General features: G+C 44.8%; 1 protein-coding gene across 2 annotated transcripts in view; it reads right to left on the reverse strand.

Annotated features, from left to right (window-relative positions):
• LOC121275859 (5'-AMP-activated protein kinase subunit gamma-2-like) overlaps positions 1–21503 on the reverse strand; it is a 408268-nt gene extending 386765 nt beyond the window's left edge. Inside the window, exon 1 of one of the 2 annotated variants that reach the window (XM_041183599.1) lies at positions 21301–21503. In XM_041183599.1, coding sequence (XP_041039533.1) covers positions 21301–21384 — 84 coding nt within the window. In that variant the 5' untranslated portion in view covers positions 21385–21503. The remainder of the gene's footprint in view (positions 1–21300) is intronic. The other variant, XM_041183598.1, reaches the window with a different exon arrangement.
• Positions 21504–21762: the final 259 nt, after the last annotated feature.

Genomic DNA, 21762 nt, shown 5'->3' on the forward strand with positions numbered 1-21762 from the left:
TGCAGAGGAAGTTTACAAGAATGTTGCCAGGGTTAGAAAAGTGTAGCTACGAGGTGAGATTGGATAGGTTGGGGTTATTTTCCTTAGAACAAAGAAGGCTGAAAGGTGACTTGATTGAGGTGTACAAAATTATGAGGGGAATAGATAGAGTGGACAGGATAAAATTGTTTCCCTTGGTGGAGAATTCTACAACCAGGGGACATAGATTCAAGATAAATGGCAGAAGGTGTAGGGGGGACATGAGGAAGAACTTTTTTTTACGCAGAGAGTGGTGGGTATCTGGAATTCACTGCCCAAGTTGGTGGTAGAGGCAGAAACCCTAAGCTCTTTTAAAAAGTACCTGGATCTGCACCTTAAGTTCTGTAAGCTGCAGGGCTATGGGTCGGGTGCAGGAAGGTGGGATTAGAAAGGGCATCTTGGTGTCCTGGGACTGGCATGGACAAGATAGGCTGAATGGCCTCCTTCTGTGCCATAACTTTTCTATGGTTCTATAAGGGGAAGGTGCCAGAGGATTGGAGAGTGGCAAATGTGATACTTTCTTGAAGCAAGGTATGCAAGGATATTCCTAGCAACTACAGGCCAGTTAGTCAAACATCAATAGTGGGTTAAGATTTTAAAAACAATAATCGGAGGTGGGGGGAATTTTTTAAAATCAACATGCACTTAGAGATGTGCAAGTTAATAAAGGTGAGCCAGCACTGATTTATAAAAGGCAGATTGTGCCTGACTAATCTAATTTAATTTTTTGATGAATAGCAGAGGGTTGATGAAGGGACTGAGGTGGATGTTGTCTACATGGATTTTAAGTAGGTGTTCGACAAAGTACCATATAAAAGGCTGGTTAACAAAACTGAAGCTCATGGAATTGGAGGGCCAATGTCTAACTGGGTGAAAAATTGGTCAGAAAACCGTGAGCAGTAGTAAATGGTTATTTTTCAGACTGGAGGATGATAGACAGTGGTATTCCCGAAAGTCAGTGCTGCCTTTTCTTTGCTATAAATAAGTGACTAGGATCTTAGAATACAGAATAGAATTTCAAAATTTGCCAATAATACCAAATTTGGAGTAGTGGCAGATATCGAGAATGATAGGAATCTTTCGTCTGCAGCATGACATAGATAGGCCCACAGAATGGGCAGGCAAGTGGAAGATGGAATTTAATATGCAAGTGCAAGGTGATGCATTTTTGACAGAACGGATAAGGGGTGGTATTATATACTTAATAGCACAATTCTAAAGGGTGTGCAGGAACAGAGAGTCTGGGGGTGTAACTGCATTGAACTTTGAAGATGGCAGGACATATTAGGAAAATGGTTAGCAAAGTAAATGAGACCTTGGGCTTCATAGGTAGAGGCACTGACTACAAAAGCACAGAAGTTATGCTGAACCTTCATAAAGCTCTGTTTAGGCCCTAAATGAAGAACTGCGAGTAGTTCTGGTCATGAGATAGTGGCATAGTGGTAATGTCACTGGGCTCGTAATCCAGAGGCCCAGGCTAATCCTCTGGGGGCATAGATTCAAATCCCACCACGACAGCTGGTGGAATTTAGATTTGATTAATAAAATCTGAAATTGAAAGGTAATCTCAGTAATTATTTTAATTTTCATAAAAACCATCTGGTAGCTCCATAGGGAAGGAAAATCGGCCACTCTTACCTAGTTAGGCCTCCTTGTGACTCCAGCACAACAATATGACTCTTAACTGCCCTCAAAAAATGGCCTAGTAAGCCACTCAGTTCAAGGGCAATTAGGGATGGACATTAAATGCCACCGTTGCTGAGTGATGCCCACATCCCATGAAAGAATAAATTAAAAATGAAACGCACTTTGGGAAGGATGTAAGAGATTTAGCAGAAGTAGCGATTTACCAGAAATGGTTCCAGGACTGGGGAATTTTATTTCCAAGATTAGGTTGGAGAACATACGAAGTGGGAACAGGAGTAGGTCAATCGGCCCCTCGAGCCTGCTTTGCCATTCAATAAGATCATGGCTGATCTGAATGTCACCTCAACCCCACATTCCTGCCTACCCCCAATAACCTTTCACACCCTTGTTAATCAAGAATCTATCACGCTCTGCCTTAAAAATTATTCAAAGACTCTACCACTGCCTTTTGAGGAAGAGAGTTCCAAAGATTCACAACCCTCAGAGAAAAAAAATCTCATCTCTGTCTTAAATAAGCAACTCCTTATTTTTAACCAGTGACCAAGTTCTAGATTCTCCCACAAGAGGAAGCATCCTCTCCACATCCACACTGTCAAGATTCTTCAGGATCTTAAAGGTTTCAGATAAGTCACCTCTTGCTCTTCTAAATTCCAATGGATACAAGCCTAACCCGTCTAGCTTTTCCTCATAAGACAACCGCCCGTTCCTGATCATCTTTGATGGTCCCTCGGAATCAAGGATGATGTCCAGCAGGCTTGGTGAGACTTCAGATGGCTGAGGAGCCCAATTCTGGATCCACATGTTCTTCCGCAGTGGGGTCACTTTTGTGGCACAGGGGATTGGAAATTGCAGCCCCACGTTGGCTTCTTCTCCTCCCTCTGCTGCTGCCGTTCCGCCTCACTGTTGAGTCACTGAGTTTTGAAGTCGTTTGCACCTTGATAGATCAAGTAGTGCCATGCAGAGCAATCGGCTGCATTTGCCTCCCAGTCAGTGGCGTGAATGCCTCCATGCTTTAGAACGACCTCGAGCATATCCTCCAGCCTTTTCCTTTGGCCGCCCTTTGAGCATTGGCTAATGGAGAGCTGTGAGAAGAGAAGCTGCCAAGGGAGGCGGCTTTTGGGCATCCAGATGCAATAGCCCATCCATCTGAGTTGGTTCCACAGGAGCAGGGCTTCAATGTTGGTAGACACAGCTTCATGGAGGATGCTCACATTAGTCCTGTGGTCCTCCCATTTGATCCCCAGGATTCCACACAAGCACTGCTGATGGAAGCTCTCAAGGATCTTAACATGACATCGGCAGACAGTCCATGTTTCGCTGCAGTAAAGGAAGATGGTCAGCACAACGCCCTTATAGACCAGAACCCTTGTTGACTTGCAAAGGTCCTTGTTGATAAAGACACATTGGCAAGCTTGATAAAGGCAGCAGTGGCACAGTTGACTTGGTGTTGGACTTCTGCATTGATGGTAGCCCCTTGAGAGAGGTGGCTGCTGAGATAAGGGAAGTGCTGCACATACTCCAGAGCCACCCCATCTATATGGATGGCATCGGGGGAATGCTCAGCTGTCCCGGGGGAGGTTGGTGAAGGGCCTGCATCTTGGTGATGTTTAAGGACAGGCCAAGCCTCTTATATATATATATGAGGTGTTGAAGAGGTCAAGCATCCTTGGCATGTCCTGTACAGAGTGAGCCATCATGCAGCAGTCATCCGCAAACCGAAGGTTGTGGATGTCCATGGTTGTGAGTTTTGTTTTTGCCCGGAAGCAACTAAGGTTGAAGAGCTTCCAGACGGTACTGAATGTTGACACCAGGTGGCAGGTTATCTCGGATGAGGTGGGCGATGACGGTCAGGTTAATGGTGATTAAGGTGGGGGCGATCACGCAACCTTGTTTGACCCCAGTCTGGATGTGAAAGGTGTCAGTTTCAGATCCTCCACTCAGGTTGGTGGCGGTCATGTTGTCATCTAGGTGTCTCAGGACGATGACAAGCTCCAAAGAGTTGGAGGACGATCCATGAAGCTTCACGATTTAAAGCATCAAATGCCTCGGTCAGGCCAATGAACAATTCTTGATTTTGCTCCCGACACTTTTCCTGGATCTGTCTATCCACAAAGACCACATCCACAGTACCTGGGATGGTCGGAAGCCACATTGGGTTTCTGGGAGGATCTCCTCAGCGACCGGACGAAAGTGGTTCAGGATGATGCGGCCAGGAGGGAAATCGCCCTGCAGTTTTCACTATCAGATTTGTCCCCCTTCTTGTGGACAGTAATGATGCTCGCATTCTTGAGATCCTGGGGGATGTCCTCTTCGTCCCAGAGGTGGAGGATAAACTGGTGGAGCCGTGACGTGAACTGATAGTTGCCAGCATGGTGGATCGTTGTGGATATACCGCCTCGCCCACAAGCCTTGTTGATTTTCATCTGTTGGATGGCCCGCTAAGCTCATCGATAGTTGGTGGATCGCCAAGGGAATCCTGCACAGGGTGTTGAGAGACGGTTTGGAGGGTCTCCTCCGATACAGTGGAGTCCCAAACCTAGAAGCAGTTCTAAGTGCTCCTTTCAACGCTGGTGGATGGCACCATCATCCTTGAGGAGCCGGAGCCATCCTGTGATTGGAGAGGGATTTGTCTGGGCTCCACAGATTGGCTTGGTAGCCTGGAAGAAGTTGCGCATGTTGTGCTGGTCGGCATAGGCCCAAATCTCGCGCGCCTTCTCCATCCACCAGTTGCTCTTCATGTCTTGAAAGCATTGCTCAGCCTTCAGTTGGTGGTACAGTGCCTTCATTCACCAGGTTTGTGGGTGACTTCGCCAGGCGGTGAAGGCTGCTCGCTTCCACTTGAGGAGATTGCGGATCGCAGTGTCACTGGCATCAAACCAGTCCTGGCTCCGTCATGGTGCAAACCTGATGGTATGTGTGCAGGTGTCTAGGACAGTGGACTTGAGTTGCATCCAGTATGCCTGGATGAATGCCATCCATCCATTCCTGGTATTAGTCTAGTGAGCCTTCTCTGAACTGCTTCTAACGCATTTACATCTTTCTTTAAATAAGGAGACCAATACTGAATACAATATTCCAGATGTGGTCTCACCCTGTACAACTGAAGCATAATCTCCCTACTTTTGTAATCAATCCCCCTCACAATAAATGATAACATTCTACTACCTTCCCTAATTACTTGCTGTACCTGCATACTAACCTTTTGTGATTCATGCACTAGGACACCCAGATCCCGCTGAATCTCAGAGCTCTGTAATCTCTCACCATTTAGATAATAAGCTTCTTTTTTATTCTTCCTGACAAAATGAATGATTTTACATTTCCCCACATTATACTCCATCTGCCAGATATTTGCCCACTCACTTAACCATTCACTCACTTTGTAGCATCCTTACACCCTCTTCACAATTTACTTTCCTACCTATCTTTGTGTCATCAGCAAATTTAGCCACCATTCCTTCGGTCACTTCATCTAAGTCATTAATACGAATTATAAAAATTTGAGGCCCTGGCACTGATCCCTGTGGCACACCACTCGTCACATCCTACTAACCAGAAAAAGGCCCATTTATGCCAACTCTCTGCTTTTGGTTAGCCAGCCAATCTTCTATTCATGCCAATATGTTACCCCCTACACCATGAGCTTTTATTTTCTGCAATAACCTTTGATGTGGCACTTTATCAAATGCCTTCTGGAAAACTAAGTATAGAAGGTGGGATTATTCTCCTTGGAGATTGAGGGGACATTTGATAGAGGTTTGGATAAGGTGACAAGGAGAAACTGTTCCCATCAGCTGATGGCACAAGGACTAATGGACACAGATTTAAGGTTTTGGAGAAGAGATGCAAGGGGAATGTAAGAAAGAGCTTTTTTAAGTAATGAGTGGTAATGGCCTGGAATTCGCTGCCCACGAGAGTGGTGGAAGCAAAACAATCAATGATTTCAAAAGGAAATTGGATGGGCACTTGAAGGAAATAAACCTGCAGGGCTACAGGGATCAAACAGGGTTTGGGACTGACTGGATTGTTCCATGGAGAGTCAGCATGAACTCAAACGGGCTGAATAGCCTCCTTCAAAGCGATGAAAATGACCCTTTTGCCCTTTAGGGATCTGCTGTCCCTAACCGGTCTGGCCTATATGCAGCTCCCACAGCAACATGGTTGACTATTAATTGCCTTCTGAAATGGCCCAACAAGCCACATAAATAGAAGGAGGCTCACCAACACCTTCTCTGAGCACCAGGGATGGGCAATAAGTGCCAGCCTTGCCAGTAATAGCAACATCTCCTGAGAATGAATTAAAAAGAATACTCCAGTTCAGAGGGAAGCAGTGGGGATACAAATAGAATACATTAACCCCAACTTGCAGAGTTAACAACAGTGAAGCTGAAGCAGGTGATTAACAATCATGAAAGAATGAAACTTGAGCAGCTGCACAACCTGAAACAAACTCTTATTTCTCTGGGATTTCCCTAAAACTTGTTGACTAAAGTAAGCTTTCAGCTGCTGCCAGAATTGATTGCAGAGGCCCAAGATATTGCAATTGCCTTTAATCTCTCCCTCTCTTCACTGCAGATACCTTTAGAGGAATTTATTTTCAACGTAGGTGTTCGGCCATTACAAAACACAGGAAAAATTATCGACATTTAGTTGACTTTCCAGGACGTTAAATAATTTGGTGTCAAACTCAAGTCCATTGATGCCAGTCTCCTCAATACAAACAAATGCACAAATTCAGTGTGTTAATGCATCCCTAATTTCTGCCTTCTTTGAAACAAAAATAAGTTCTCTCTCCCATTACTGGCTGTATGTTGGATCTGAAAAATAAAACGAAGTTCCATAATTCTACCATGTACATCAGTGGGAATAATTTTAACCAAACTCGCTGGGCAGGAAACCCAATGGTGAGTTAAACTGGATCAGGCATTGCCGCCAATCCAGTCAGTTTTTTTTTTAATTCATTCATGGGATGTGGGCTTCGCTGGCTAGGCCAGCATTTTTTGCCCATCCCTAGTTGCCCTTGAGAAGGTGGTGGTGAGCTGCCTTCTTGAACCGCTGCAGTCCATGTGGTGTAGGTACATCCACAGTGCTGTTAGGAAGGCAGTTCCAGGATTTTGACCCAGCGACAGTGAAGGAACGGCAATATATTTCCAAGTCAGGATGGTGAGTGACTTGGAGGGGAATTTCCAGGTTATGGTGTTCCCATCTATCTGCTGCCCTTGTCATTCTAGGTGGTAGTGGTCATAGGTTTGGAAGGTGCTGTCGAAGGAGCCTTGGTGAATTCTTGCAATGCATCTTACAGATGGTACACACTGCTGCTACAGTGCGTCGGTGGTGGAGGGAGTGAACGTTTGTGGATGTGATGCCAATCAAGCGGACTGCTTTGTCCTGGACGGTGTCCAGCTTCTTCTGTGTTGTAGGAGCTGCATTCATCCAGGCAAGTAGGGAGTATTCCAACACATTCCTGACTTGTGCCTTGTAGATGGTGGACAGACTTTGAGGAGTCAGGAAGTGAGTGACTTGTCACACGATTCCTATCCTCTGACCTGCTCTTGTAGCTACAGCATTTATATGGCTAGTCTAGTTCAGTTTCTGGCCAATGGTAACCCCCCAAGGTGCTGATAGTGGGGGATTCAGTGATGTTACTGCCATTGAACATCAAGGGGCGATGATTGGGTTCTCTCCTGTTGGAGATGGTCATTGCAAGAGAGTTGTGCTCAAATTGCCCCCTTTATTTGTAAAGAGGAAATACAATTTCATGTTTAAGATAGATCCTGGGAAATAAGGGGATTACTATTCTTTGAAAAGCAACACTCATCTCAGTTCAAGCTGGGAAAGAACATTAAGAAATCAAAAAATTATGAGGGAAGAAAATGAGGGAAAGCATGTAAAACTCTTCAACTGTTAAACATTCAGATCAAAAGCTGGGAAGGGAAAAATGAGATACTGTATCTGGAGTTTTCATTGAGCTGGTTGGAATAGTTTAAAAGGCCCAAGGCAAAAATGAAACTGCGAGATGGAACTAAGAAGTTGCTAAAACTACAGGGTAATAGAACAAGCAAAGAGACAATAATTTCCCAGTCAGTGATGAAGGAAGGGGCAAATCCTGCTTCTTCCATAGTTGCACAGGGGAAGCTCCAGGGGGCAGAGCAGCCAGAAGTCATCATCAGCAACAACTTATTTTTCGATAGCACCTTTAAGGTCATAAAACATCCAAAGGTGCTTCACAGGAGTAATTGTCAAACAGAAGCTGACACCAGAGTTACAGGGACAGGGGACCAAAAGGCTGGTCAAAGAGGTGGGTTTTTGAAGGAGCCTCTTAAAAGGAGGAAAGCAAGGTAAAGAGGTGTCAAATTTTAGCAAAGTAATTTCAGAGCTTATGGCCTAGACCAGGACTTCTCAAATTGTGGGTCATGACCACCAAGGCCACAATGGTGCCATCGAGTTCAGACTAATTTCTGGCAGCTGCAAGGCCCCTTTAAGTCCTCGTTCCATTTTCAGTTGGTAGGCGAGGCCCAATGGACTGCTCTTTGAGGCCCGATCGCTGCTACAGAAACAGCCTGTGAAAAGGTAGGTGTTTCTTTTTGGATTGTAATTCTCCAATGTTCAGCTCCTGCCCTCCCATCCCGCCCCGCTCAGCAATTGTAGCTTCCCCCGTCCCCTGCTCAACAGACGAAGTCTCTCATCCCCCCAACAAGCACTCCCCACCCCCCATCCCTGTCAAAGCTCAATAGTTCTTGTACACCACCACCATTCTCTCCCCCCACCCCCAAAACCACCACCTGAAATTTTCTCTCTAGGGGTGACATGAAGTTTGAGGCATTAAAATGAACTCAGTGGAAAGAAATGAATTGAGAAAGTTATTGAAAAGAAGGACCAGGTCAAGGTGGTTGCAGGGTGCTCTGGAAGAGGAGAGGGATCAGCAAGAGTTGACAAAGGGACAGAATCAGATCACAGAAGTCTAGGTGGAATATGAGGCTAAAGGAAATTGGGATAGGGCAAGGACGAGGAGGAATTTAAATTTAGTATAGTGGGGATAAGCAGCCAGCCTGGATCACTGACTGGAATGAGGGGAAACAGGATTTGATGGTTGCATTTTGGGCTAGTTGAGTTTATGGAGATCGAGCAAATGGAAGCAATGGGATTGAAGTGAGATAAAAGCAAAATACTGCGGATTCTGGAAATCTGAAACGAGCAAAAATTGTTGGAAAAACTCAGCAGGTCTGACAGCATCTGTGGAGAGAAAGATTGAGTTAACGTTTCGCGTCTGTGTGACTTCTTCAGAACTAAAGAGAAGTAGAAATGAGGTGAAATATATACTGTTTAAAAGGGGGGTGGGACAGGTGAAGCTGGATAGGAGGCCAGTGATCGGTGGAGGCAAAGGAGAGAGTGCAAAAGATGTCATAAACAAAAGGTCGAAGGGGTGTTGATGGTGGTGATACTGGCTAAAGGAGGTGCTAATGGTGACATTAAGAGTAAAAAACAGGATGAGCAAGTGACAGATGGCCCTAGTGGGGATGGGGTGGGGGAGGGGACGGTGTGGGAAAAAAGATCAAAATAGGCTTAAAAGGCAGGGATAAAACAATGAATGGAAATAAATTTTAAAAATAATAGAAATAGGTGGGAAAAAATGTATATATAAAAATAAATATTTGAAAAAAGGGGATCAAAAAGGGGTAAGGAAGGAGAGAGTCCATGATCTGAAGTTGTTGAACTCAAAGTTAAGTCCAGAAGGCTGTAAAGTGCCTAATCGAAAGATGAGGTGCTGTTCCTCCAGTTTGCGTTGAGCTTCACTAGAACATTGCAGCAAGCCAAGGACGGACATGTGGGCATGAGAGCAGGGTGGAATGTTGAAATGGCAAGCGACAGGGAGGTCTGGGTCATGCTTGCGGACAGACTGAAGGTCTTCCGCAAAGTGGTCACCCAGTCTGCGTTTGGTCTCTCCAACGTAGAGGAAACCGCATTGGGATGCTGTGGACCAAATTGAGGGAAGTGCAAGTGAAGCGCTGCTTCACTTGAAAGGAGCATTTGGGCCCTTGGACAGTGGGGAGGAGGGAAGTAAAGAGGCAGGTATTGCACCTTCTGCGACTGCGTAGGAAGGTGCATGGGAGGGCGTCAAGGTGTAGAGGGTGATAGAGGAGTCGACCAGGGTGTCCCGGAGGGAACTGTCCCTACGGAATACCGACAGGGGGGGGTCATGAGGGGGAAGATGTGAACTGATGTGGCACTGAAGTAATATTCTTGAGATAACAAAAAGCACAGGAAAGCAGTTTCAATGGAGGCAATCAATGTGGTGCAACTGAGGAATAAAGGTTTTATACCTGCGTGAAATAAAATCAGAAAGCACTGGAAACACTCAGCGGTAAAAAAAAGTCAGAACCACTCAGTAGACCAGGTAGCACTTGTGGAGGGACCTGCCATCCAGTTCTGGTGCAAGTCGAGTGTGGCCAGCTGCCTCCCAGTGAATTAGCTCACTAACTCAGTAATTGTATATTAATTGCATATGGCTTGCAAGCCATTTAAAATTTGAAACCCCTTTCAAATGCAATACTAGATGCTGGGATGCAATAATATCCACTTTAAGAACCTTGGATTGCAATGGCATTCTCAGCGCCCTGCATGGCTAGAAATGTTAAAGGAGAACAGGCTGGATGACTCATTTCCTTAGTAACATGCTGCAGACTTAAATACATCCACCTAAAGAATATTCACTCTCTGCTCTCCCTTCCCAAGGGAGAATTCCAACAGAGGCAGCAGCCTGCAGAACATTTCCCCAGGCATTACTCCAGTTTGCTTTTGCCTGAATTTAAACAAACTAGCTGTTGAACTTAAATCCACAAATTCACTTGCTCTGCCACTCCCTGCTCTCCCCCCTAAAAATTGTTTTGACTGCAGAGCCTGGGAAGTGAAAGAATAAGATTATAGTGTGAGGCACATGCATTGCAATGAGTGAAGGCTTTAACTGATAGGTAGTCTCCCTTACATTCGCATCTTATACAAACTTTGGAAATTACGAAAAGTTATATGAAATTAGGAGCGGGTGGTCTCCCTCTATGGGATCTGATATCAGCTTTTAGGATCAAAAGCAAAGCTCTGCAGATGCTAGAAATCCGAAATGAAAACAGAAAATGCTGTAACCACTCAGCAGATGACAGAGTGTCTGTGGAGAGATAAAAGTTAATGTTTCGTGTTGATTGTTGTATTTCTGTTCAATAGGTCTCACAAAGAGGTTCTGGGTTTTGTATGGTTGAACATTAGGTGTTTAATGATAACACAAAACTATGCACATTTTTACAGGAGATAGCCTAAGCTATAAGCTAACTCCATGCTTGCTTCTACACAGGTCCCTGTCTAGTCCACAACTGGCTCTAGTCTTAGATCATGTGTCTCTTTACATCACACTGTGGGTGTTACTGTTAATCAATCCCACATTAACCCTTGCTATGCCAGACACCCTTATACTACATCAACAACCCCCTGAAATGGTACCCCTCTTGATCGCTCTACAGATGCTGTCTAACGTGTTAAGTGCTTTCCTATTTTTCTATTAAACCTCTAAAGGCATTATTTCATGCTGCAATTTAATCTAAACAATATCTATTCAATCTGACGTGCCAACAGTAATTTGAAGAATTTTTTTTTAAATGTAGCAAGTGGTCACAATCTGAGAGTCTGGTGGAGGCAGATACAACTGGGACTTTCAAAAAAGAATTATATAAATGCTTGAAGATTTGTGTGTGGGGGGTGCAGTTTAATCACAGTGCTATGGGGAAAGGCCAGGTGAGCGCGATGAGCTCAGTTGCTCTTGCAGTGAGCTGGGACAGACATGATGGCCAAATGGCCTCCTACTGTACTGTAATCATCCTATGATTCTAAATCACCTTGGATGTGCTATCAATTGAAACCTGATTCAGATGTCCAGAAAGCAGTCATGGAAAAGGCAGAAAATTGGTTAAATTATTCCTTACGCTTCTTCCCTATAAAATGCATTGAGCTATCCAGCTGACCATTTGCAACTTAAATATTAGACTAGCTTCCTAAAGCGCAAAGACCCAAGTTAATAATTATAAAGACTGCCTAAAATCACTCTCTGCGACTAAGAAGCTGTGATTTGTATAGTCAATGAAATTACATGACAATTTCTTGTCCCAAATAAAAGTTAATCTGGGAACGACCAGTCCCCCTGACAGAACTAATGAAAGCATCAGAAATTCTCATGGAATAGTCATAGTCTTTAATCACAGGCTCTCAACCAAAATATTAATCTGGATGCAATATACTTAACCCATTCTCCTCCCCCACTCTGTGTAAGAGATTCTTCATCAGGTAACACACTCCTAACTCAGCTCAGTGACATGATATCTGAGAATGGCCCAGAGGCACTAAAGGACTCAGCTTCTCTATTTACTCTCACCATTTTATTTTCTCCAATACCCATGGGATTAACAATGACTTGTGTTTTTTTTTCAGCACCTTTAGATGCAGTAAAACATCTCACAGTGCTTCATAGGGTCATTACCAAACAAAATTTGACAATTAGTCATGGATGACGATTTTAGGACTGGTGCCCTGATCAATGAGGGAGATTTTAAAGGAGCAAGAAAGGCAAGGTGGGCTTAGAGCCCAGGCAGCTGAAAGCATAGCTGCCAATGGTGGAGGGATTTAAACTGGGGATGCACAAGAGGCCAGAATTTATTATTTTTTTAAAATCACACAGAAATCTCTCTTTTGGAAATAGAGGTTAGCGTAGCTTCCATCGTTGATCAGAAATACAGGGCATAATGTTTGTCTGGAGAGGAATTCAGTCTGCCATTGGATGCCATTGACTCCTGAAAATATCCTAAACATAATCCTTGCAAGGATTAGCAATAAACAGATTAGTAGATTTAATGGTCTGATGTAGATAACTGGACGGACTCAAATTGCAGATATCCTGTAATATGGGGGAGCATTGCAATGTCTACAGTCCACATAGCTGTCGAGTTACTGAGCCTACTTATTCCATGCATGGGGACTCGAGCAAGAAAAGAACTTGGAGACGGTTATGGACCAGTCGCTACTCATGAGCAATGTGAAGCAACTATAGTGAAGTACAATCACAAGGAAATGCACTGCTGAGTTAATAAAGCACTAAGCTTTCATTACATGAGATTTTGTGATGTTCATAGTTAGAATATCATTTCCTTTTTCCATCCCACACCTGAAAACAGATTTGGAAGCTCTTGGAGAGAATACGGATGAGTGCAATTAGGATCAATGACTAAACTTGGTTACAAGGATTAGCTTGAAGAAGGCAGCTCACCACCAACGTCTCAATTTCTAGAAATGTACAATTTTAAGGGATGGGGCTGAGATTTTCACACAGGTTTGGACGGAGTATAGAAATTGAAACTGCACAGTCATACAGGAACTACAAAGTGCGCCTGATGAATGTACAAACAAGTGTCAGGTTAAGAAATCATTTTCTCTAAAAGGCGGAACACATTGGTGGGTTCTGGGTTCCTTGCTGTTTGTAGTACAGGTATTTTAAATATATGACTTAACTCTTAACCTGTGTCCTATCTCCAGCAAGTCCTGTTCACCCATCATGTCAGTGCTCACTGATCTACATTGTTTAACTGGGAACCAATGCCTCAATTTTAAAATTCTAATCCTTGCTATCAAACCATGTACCCCCCCCCCCCCCCCCCCCCCCACCTCCCCTCCCCGCTGCCCCCTGCCCCCCCACGGTCTCACCCCTCTCTATCTGTAATCTCCTCCAGCCCTGCATCGCTCTAGTTATCCAGGTCCAGTGTGTCCTTTTTTTTTATTCGTTCACGGGATGAGCGCGACACTGGCTGGACCAGCATTTATTGCCAATCTCTAGGTGCCCTGGAGAAGGGGTTGATGAGCTGCCTTCTTGAACCGCTGCAGTCCATGTGGCATAGGTACACCAACAGTGCTGTTAGGAAGGGAATTCCAGGATTTTGACCGTCCCCATCTATCTGCTGCCCTTGTCCTTCTAGATGGTAGTGGTCATGGGTTTGGAAGGTGCGGTCGAAGGAGCCTTGGTGAATTCCTGCAGTGCATCTTGTAGATGGTACATGCTGCTGCTACTGTGCGTCAGTGGTAGAGGGAATGAATGTTTGTGGACTGGGTACCAATCAAGCAGGCTGCTTTGTCCTACATGGTGTCAAGCTTGAGTATTATGGGAGCTACACTCATCCAGGCAAGTGGGGAGTATTCCATCACACTCCTTACTTGTGCCCTGTAGATGGTGAACAGGCTTTGGGGAGACAGGCGGTGAGCTGCACGTCACAGGGTTCCTAGTCTCTGACCTGCTCTTGTAGCCACAGTATTTACATGGTTAGTCCAGTTCAGTTTCTGGTCAGTGGTAACCCCCAGGATGTTGATAGTGGGGGATTCAGTGATGGTAATACCATTGAACGTCAAGGGGTTGATGGTTAGAGTCTCTCTTGTTGGAGATGGTCATTGCCTGGCACTTGTGTGATGCAAATGTTAATTGCCACTTGTCAGCCCAAGCCTGGATATTGTCCAGGTCTCGCTGCATTTAGACATGGGCTGCTTCAGTATCTGAGCAGTCGCGAATGGCACTGAACATTGTGCAATCATCAGAGAGCCCAACATCCCCACTTCTGACCTTATGATGGAAGGAAGGTATTGATGAAGCAGCTGAAGGTGGTTGGGCCGAGGTCAAATACGGCCTTGATGTCAAGGGCAGTCACTCTCACCTCACCTTGGGAGTTCAGCTCTTTTGTCCATAGTTGAACCAAGGCTGTAATGAAGTCAGGAGCAGAGTGGCCCTGACGGAACCCAAGCTGGGTATCAATGCCACTTGATAGCACTGTTGATGACCCCTTCCATTACTTTACTGATGGAGAGGTAATTGGCTGGGTTGGATTTTTCCTGCTTTTTGTGTACGTGGGAATCAAGGAGGTTTCCTTGCCCATGTTTGACCTGATGTCATGAGTCTGGAGTCGATGTTGAGGACTCCCAGGACAACTCCCTCCTGACTTTATACCACAGTGCCGCTACCTCTGCTGGGTCTGACTTGCCATTGATGGTGGTGTCTGGGACATTACCTGTAAGATATGACTCTGTAAAGATAACTATGTCAGGCTGTTGCTGACCAGTCTATGAGGCAGCTCTCCCACCTTTGACACTAGCCTTCAAATGTTAGTAAGGAGGACTTTGCAGAATTGACAGAGTTTGCCGTTTTCATTTCTGGTGCCCAGACTCCTTCTTTGAGGCTTTGTAGCAGTTTGATACAACCAGTGGCTTGCTAGGCCATTTCAGAGGACATTTTAAGTGCCAACCACATTGCTGTGGTTCTGGAGTCACACAGAGGCCAGACCAGATAAGGACGACAGATTTCCATCCCTAAAGGGCATTAGTGAACCAGATGGGTTTTTACAACAATCAACAATGGTTTCACGGTCATCATTAGCCTTTTAATCCTAGATTTTTATTGAATTCAAATTCCACCATCTGCCACAGCATTATCCTGGGTCTCTACCTAGCCTCCCCTAAACAGACAGCATATTTGCCAGCTTCTAATCTTGAGCAACTCTCTAAAGCCCAATGAATGCCTGTGCCCTGCAGATCCCTCTATTTCCTTCACCGCCATAGGAAATATGACACCTGGCCTAGAAGTATTACTAATCTTTAGTCCTTCTAACGTGTGAAAATTGCTGATGAGAGTTCCTTCCCATCTTCAGAGTGCCACAAAGCACTTAGATTACACTTCAAATGCAATTTACTGATCATCTTACTCAAACAAATGCAGCTGTCAATCTACTTGCAAAGAGTAAATTAAACAATCAGGTTATTTGCTAGTTGAGAGAAAAACGTTGGTATTTTTCTTTTAAGTCTTAACTTTCCCCCATCTCCCCCAACCCAGTATTACCATTGGGGGGGTGGGGGGGTGTGGAATACAGCGTCTAGTTATGCGCTTATATATTCTTCTGCATTTTAACATGTTCTTGTATTTCTTCCAAAGTTCTCTCCCACTCTCCTTCAATATCCCTGTAGGAAATTCGTCTTCATTACATTTATATTTCCCTACTATCGATTTGAGGCTATTGGATTTACACATATTTCTCATCTCATGCATATTATTTTTCATTTAAGTACTTACAGGCCACGTATAGAAAGGATAACTGCATTTATATAGCAATCTAATAGGCTCTCAGTCTATTAAGGTTGAAATGTTGACCCATCAATACTCCAGTTAAGGCTGAACCAGTGTTTTATAAGGGCTTACCTTAACTTCCTTGCTTTTGTGCTCTATGTCTGTATTTATGAAGCCCAGAATCCTGCAGTCTTTATTAACCATTTTCTCAACCTGCCCTGCCATCTTCAATGATTTGTGCACATATACCACCAAGTATTTCTGTTCCTGCATCCTGTTTCAGAGTCGCAGCCTTGTATTTTATATTACCGCTTCTTGTTCCTCTGACCAGAAAGTATCACTTCACACTTCTCTGCATTTATATTTTATCTGCCACGTTTGCCCATTCTACCAGCTTTCGAGGTGCTCTTGAAATCGGTCACCATCCTCCTGACAGTTCACAATGCTTCCAAGTTTTGTGTCATTTGCAAATCTTGAAGTTGTGCCCTGCACACGGGAGTCTAGCAATGCTGTGTCAGCATCCTTCTATCTGGCAGAGAGACTTAGGTCACCTATCAAAGGCACTTCTGTGCAATAGCGAATTTCCACCAGTGGTGGCTCCGGGGAACACTCAAAGTCAAGTGGGAAAACAGCCAATCAAACTCCAGCATCCTCACTAAAGCCAATTCCTCCGGCATTACAACCACAGTCATGTTATATCAGCTCTGCTGGTTTGGACACTGCATCTGCATGGCAAATAATTACCTTCTGAAGCAGATCCTATTTTCTTAAGGATGGCACCCAGCCTCAAGGAGGACAGAGAAAATGATTTAAGGACATTCTGAAGGCCTGAATTGAAAAGGGGGCAAATTTTGTCATTAGTCGTGGGAGAATTGCCACAAACTGTACCATGTGGCAACACCTCATCCAACAAGCTGCAACACAGTCGGAACCTGACTGCTGTGGAGGAGTGATGAAAGCAGGAGAAAGAGCAAAATCCTGGATTAAAAACTCTGCCTTCCTCAGGGCAACTCCTGTCCTGTCTGTGCAAAGAGCTGGCTCCAGGGTTGGCCTGCTGAGTCCACCGAGGACACACAAATCATGAAGCCTGGCAGAAGTCATCCTCGTTTCCAGAGTATCATGACAACACTGATAGGGTGTTGTATCCAATCTGGCCACCACGCTTTAGGAAGAATGTGAACAGAGGGTGCAGAAAAGGTTTATGACAACAGTTCCAGGGATGACTGACCTCAGTTCCATGGGCAGATTGGAGAGGCTGGTGCTGTGCTCAGTGGAGAAGGTGAGAGAAGATTTGACAGAGGTTCAAAATTTTGGGGGCTTCAAACAGAGTGCATAGGGAAAAATAGGGAAAAACTGTTTCCAATGTCCAAAGAATTGAGAACAAGGAGGCACCGATTGGCAAAAGAAGCGTAGAAACATAGAAAATAGGAGCAGGAGTAGGCCATTTGGTCCTTCGAGCCTGCTCATACATTCATTATGAACATGGCTGATCATCCAACTCAATAGCCTGCTCCCGCTTTCTCCCCATATCCATTGATCTCTTTCGCCCCAAGATCTAACTCCTTCTTGAAAACATACAATGTTTTGGTCTCAACTACTTTCTGTGGTAGCGAATTCCACACACTCACCACTCTCTGGGTGAAGAAATTTCTCATCTCAGTCCTAAATGGTCTACCCCATAGCCTCAGACTGTGACCCCAGTTCTGGACTCCCCCACCATCAGGAACATCCTTCCTGCATCTATCTTGTCTAGTCCTGTTTGAATTTTATAGGTTTCTATGAGATGCCCCCTCATTCTTCTGAACTCCAGTGAATATAATCCTCAATCTCTCCTCATATGTCAGTCCCGCCATCCCAGGAATCAGTCTGCTAAACCTTCGCTGCACTCCCTCTATAGTAAGAACATCCTTCCTCAGATAAGGAAACCAAATCTGCACACAATATTCCAGGTGTGGTCTCACCAAGGCCCTGTATAATTGCAGCAAGACATCCCTGCTCCTGTATTTGACTCCTCTCACTATGAAGGCCAATATACCATTTGCCTTCTTTAACACCTGCTGCACCTGCATGCTTACCTGCAGCAGCTGGTATAGGACGACACCCAGGTCTCGTTGTACATTCCCCTCTCAATTTATATCCATTCAGATAATAATCTGTTTTTGCTACCAAAGTGGATAACCTCACATTTATACTGCATCTGCCATGCATTTGCCCACTCACTCAGCTTGTCCAAATCACACTGAAGCACCTCTGCATCCTCCTCACAGCTTACCCTCCCACCCAGTTTTGTCTCATCTGCAAATTTGGAGATATTACATTTAGTTCCCTCATCTAAATCATTAATATATATTGAATGGCAGCATGAGAAAAAAACCTTTTTCTCCCCCACAGTGAGTGGTTCAGATCTGGAATGCACTGAGCATGTGGTGGAGGAAAATTCAATCGTGGTTTTCACAAGGGAGCTGGATAAGCAACGGAAGAGAAAAAATGCACATGACTACAGAGAGAGACCAGTGAAGTTGCACTAGAGGAGTCGCTCTTGCTGACAGCCAGCACGGGCTGAATGTTCTCCTTCTGTGTTGTAATCATTCTATGATTTCAATTTGAGTGTTCAATGTCAAATCAGGTACAAAAAGAGAAATAAAGAGAGGAAAAGATATATTGCATTGAGGGAGGAGAGAGACAGAAAAATAAAAAGAAATTTAATTTTAAATTTCCTATGTTTTAAATATTCAACAATTAAAAGCAGAAGAAATGAGACCTTACATTTGTACTGGTTAATTTTCAGTACTAGTGAGTACTTTGACAGTCTCTACTCTTAGGCAGTCCCCAGGGGTCGAGGATGACTTGCTTCTACTCTAAAAATTAGTTCCCAGGTGACTGAAGAGTCCAATGCGCATCCTACAGTCTCTGTCACAGGTGGGGCAGATGGTGGTAGGGGGAACGGGTGGGTGGGGTGCCCAGGTTGCTGTGCACTCTTTTCACTGTCGACGCTTGTTTTCAGCTAGCCCTTGGCGATGAGACTCCAGGTGTTCAGCTCCTTTCCCTCCACTTCGGGTAGTCTTGGGCCAGGGATTCCCAGATGTCGATGGGGATGTTGCACTTTTTCAAGGAGGCGTTAAGGCTGTCCTTGAAAGCGTACCCTTTGCCCTCCTGGGGCTCGCTTACTGTTGCTTTGACAGTCATTAACAATTGGCACATCTTTAATAGAATCTCTGTCAGCTAATCTAAGCTAGAATAGATACCGGGAGACCTTAAATGGCTCCAAACACGCTTTATGACACTTCAGGTACAAACCAAATTTTTGCAGAGTTCAGTTTGTATTCACTATACAAAAATAGTAAACTCACCGTAACTGAATGCATTACAGTGGTGAGCCAGACAGTGAGATGCCATTTTCACAGAGCAAACAGCGGAGCGACACGTCTTGGGCCACAACCTTTGGGTTTCCCCATTCATTCGGATATCTGCCCTCACCTGAAGTTACTGTAGTATTTATGCATAAATAACGGCGAGCACCATTAACATCAACATTCTTTTGACAGGAAATTATGGGCCAATCTGTTTTTCAATGATGTTGATTAAGTGATAAATATTGGCCATGAGACCAAGGAGAAGCACTCTGCTCTTCTTCAAAATAGTGCCACGGTAGGGACCTTTGTGTCCACTTGAGGGTAGACAGGGCCTCAGTTTAGTGGCTCTTCTGAAAGACAGAACTTTAGACCACGCAGCACTCTTTCAGTGCTTCACAGGGCTACACCTTGCCAAGAAAAGGTCAAGTTCCACCCTAGTAGCATACCACTCAGGTGGTATCAAGCAACAATCACAAGTTGCCCTATGTCTTGGTCTGGAAGTGCTCCTGGAGCTCAGCTCCCTTGTAAACTGGATTGCCAATCAAGTCCAGCAAATATTCATTCTCACTGCTAAGTATGGGGAAGGTGGTCACACAAGTCCTTCATGTCAGATTCAACTGAATGTCCTCAGTTTGTTCAAGGGAAGTCCCCCAGTGGATTACTGCCAGAATAAGTTCAGCTAAAGTGACCATGTAAAACAAAGTTAGCTCTTAACTTGGATTGTCGCTGAAATTCCTCTAAAATGGACCATGGTGCCCTGCTCTTGAACCGTATTTACTGCATGACTGGGTTGACAGAACTCACATGGATGCAGAATCCCCATGGATATCCAATCTGTCATGGCCATAGACTGATAAAATATGAAAACTCTAGGTGGTGCTGAGGAGAGACTAGTTTTTGTTTCCAGCTCCACTGTTTAATGTCCAGCAGTTACTTCACAACCCTACTTAGTTCACGTAGAAACCGAATAGGGGAACCTTTGTCTTTCCTGTTCTACTCCCTCCTAGTAAATAGAGAAGGCAGGTCAGGAATAATTCTCTGTACTCCATAGTGGAGTACTAAAATTTGCCTTTATACCTGGATCAGTGTGTGGTGAGCTTCTATGTACCTGGCACATTCTCTCTCATCGTTCTTCCCTCAATTGCTATCAAGGGATATGACAATGGCAAGGCAGAAAATAAACTGAAACGAGGCTAAAAAATGTTAAACTCCCTGTTGCCTCTGGATGTGAGAGACTTGCTTTTCTCCCCATTTTAAAATGGTATTTGATTGAAAATATTTTGTACAGGAGTCGAGACTTGAGTCAATTAGCTCCCCACCCACATGCTTTTGGTGTTTGTACATGACTCAGCAGGTTATGCTACTACTTAATCCAGAGTGGCTGTGTTCTGAAGATAATTCCGCCCACCAACTATGTGGGGTTTTTTTAAATGAAGGAGTTAATATTACATTTGACTGAATTTTGGCAAAAGAAAACCTATTTCTCCGGTTCAACTATCAAGAGTCTGCGACTGAACTCTCGATCACAGCTACCTAATTTTGTACTGATGTCACTTCATTCTGCAGTTAATTACTGTCATGCAAGTTAAACTAAGTGTACCATCTCCTCCACCACACACTGCAGTAGAAAGTTCAGGGAGCATCCCCCCAATCCTAACCAACCCTAGATGCCGCTCTTCGAACTCTGTTCCACGCAATAATTTCCTCTTTTTAAAAAAAATCGAAAATGGAATGAGTAAACATTCCTCTGCATTTAAATGTGTCTCTAGCGCCGACCGACCCGGGATGGAATAAACGCCTCTTATTAATCGGAAGGAGATGTCGTGAAGATGCAGTTTGTGATCCACTGGCCTCCGTACCCTGACTCCAGGCTGAATGGGTCAAGCTCTCTTTCCCCCCCCCCCCCCCCCCATTTCTTGTGTGCAAGGCAGACAGCAGCAGCATTTCCTGTTACTGTACCAACTTCCCCATATTCAGCCACCTCGCCTCGCTGCAATGTTTACATCTGCGGCCGCTGCTCATGAGTCAGGCCAGCCTGGCACAGAAACACCACCTCTCATGACAACCCCCTCCCTGCCTACCTCCCTCCTCGGCTGCGCTGTACGAGCACGATAAGCGGGGAAGAGAGGGAGGGGCGACAACTGCACCTACCGGGATATTCAGGCGCAACATGCGCCTCTTGTTTCTCTTCATTCCGCTCTTTTTCTTAGTGGAATCCACGGCCGTGCTTCCCATAAGGGTCTCTTGGATTGATAGATAGAGGGAGGGATGGTTTCAGGCGATTCCAGCACTTGAACCTGCGTCCTTCCTGCCAGCTGAACCACACACGCCTTGCAGGGGGGGGGGGGGGGAGAGAGTGAGGCAAAAGCTGGGGCTGTCTAACCCTCTCCGAAAGCCCTTTTTAAAAATCACCTCCAGCCGCAGCAACTATTCATCTCGGGGGAATATGTTTTTTTTTTCAAAATTAAAAAAATCTACATTTCCCCGCAAAAAGCCAGAGCCATGTGGAGTCCGCTTTGGAAATGGAAGTATTTGCTTAAGGAGATGTTTATTATTGTTATCCTTGCCCTTTAGCCAGCACACGTGAGGAGAGCAGTTCCCAATCAATAGGCT

The sequence above is a fragment of the Carcharodon carcharias genome, chromosome 3 (genome assembly GCF_017639515.1).
Source record: "Carcharodon carcharias isolate sCarCar2 chromosome 3, sCarCar2.pri, whole genome shotgun sequence".
Taxonomy (NCBI): Eukaryota; Metazoa; Chordata; class Chondrichthyes; order Lamniformes; family Lamnidae; genus Carcharodon; species Carcharodon carcharias.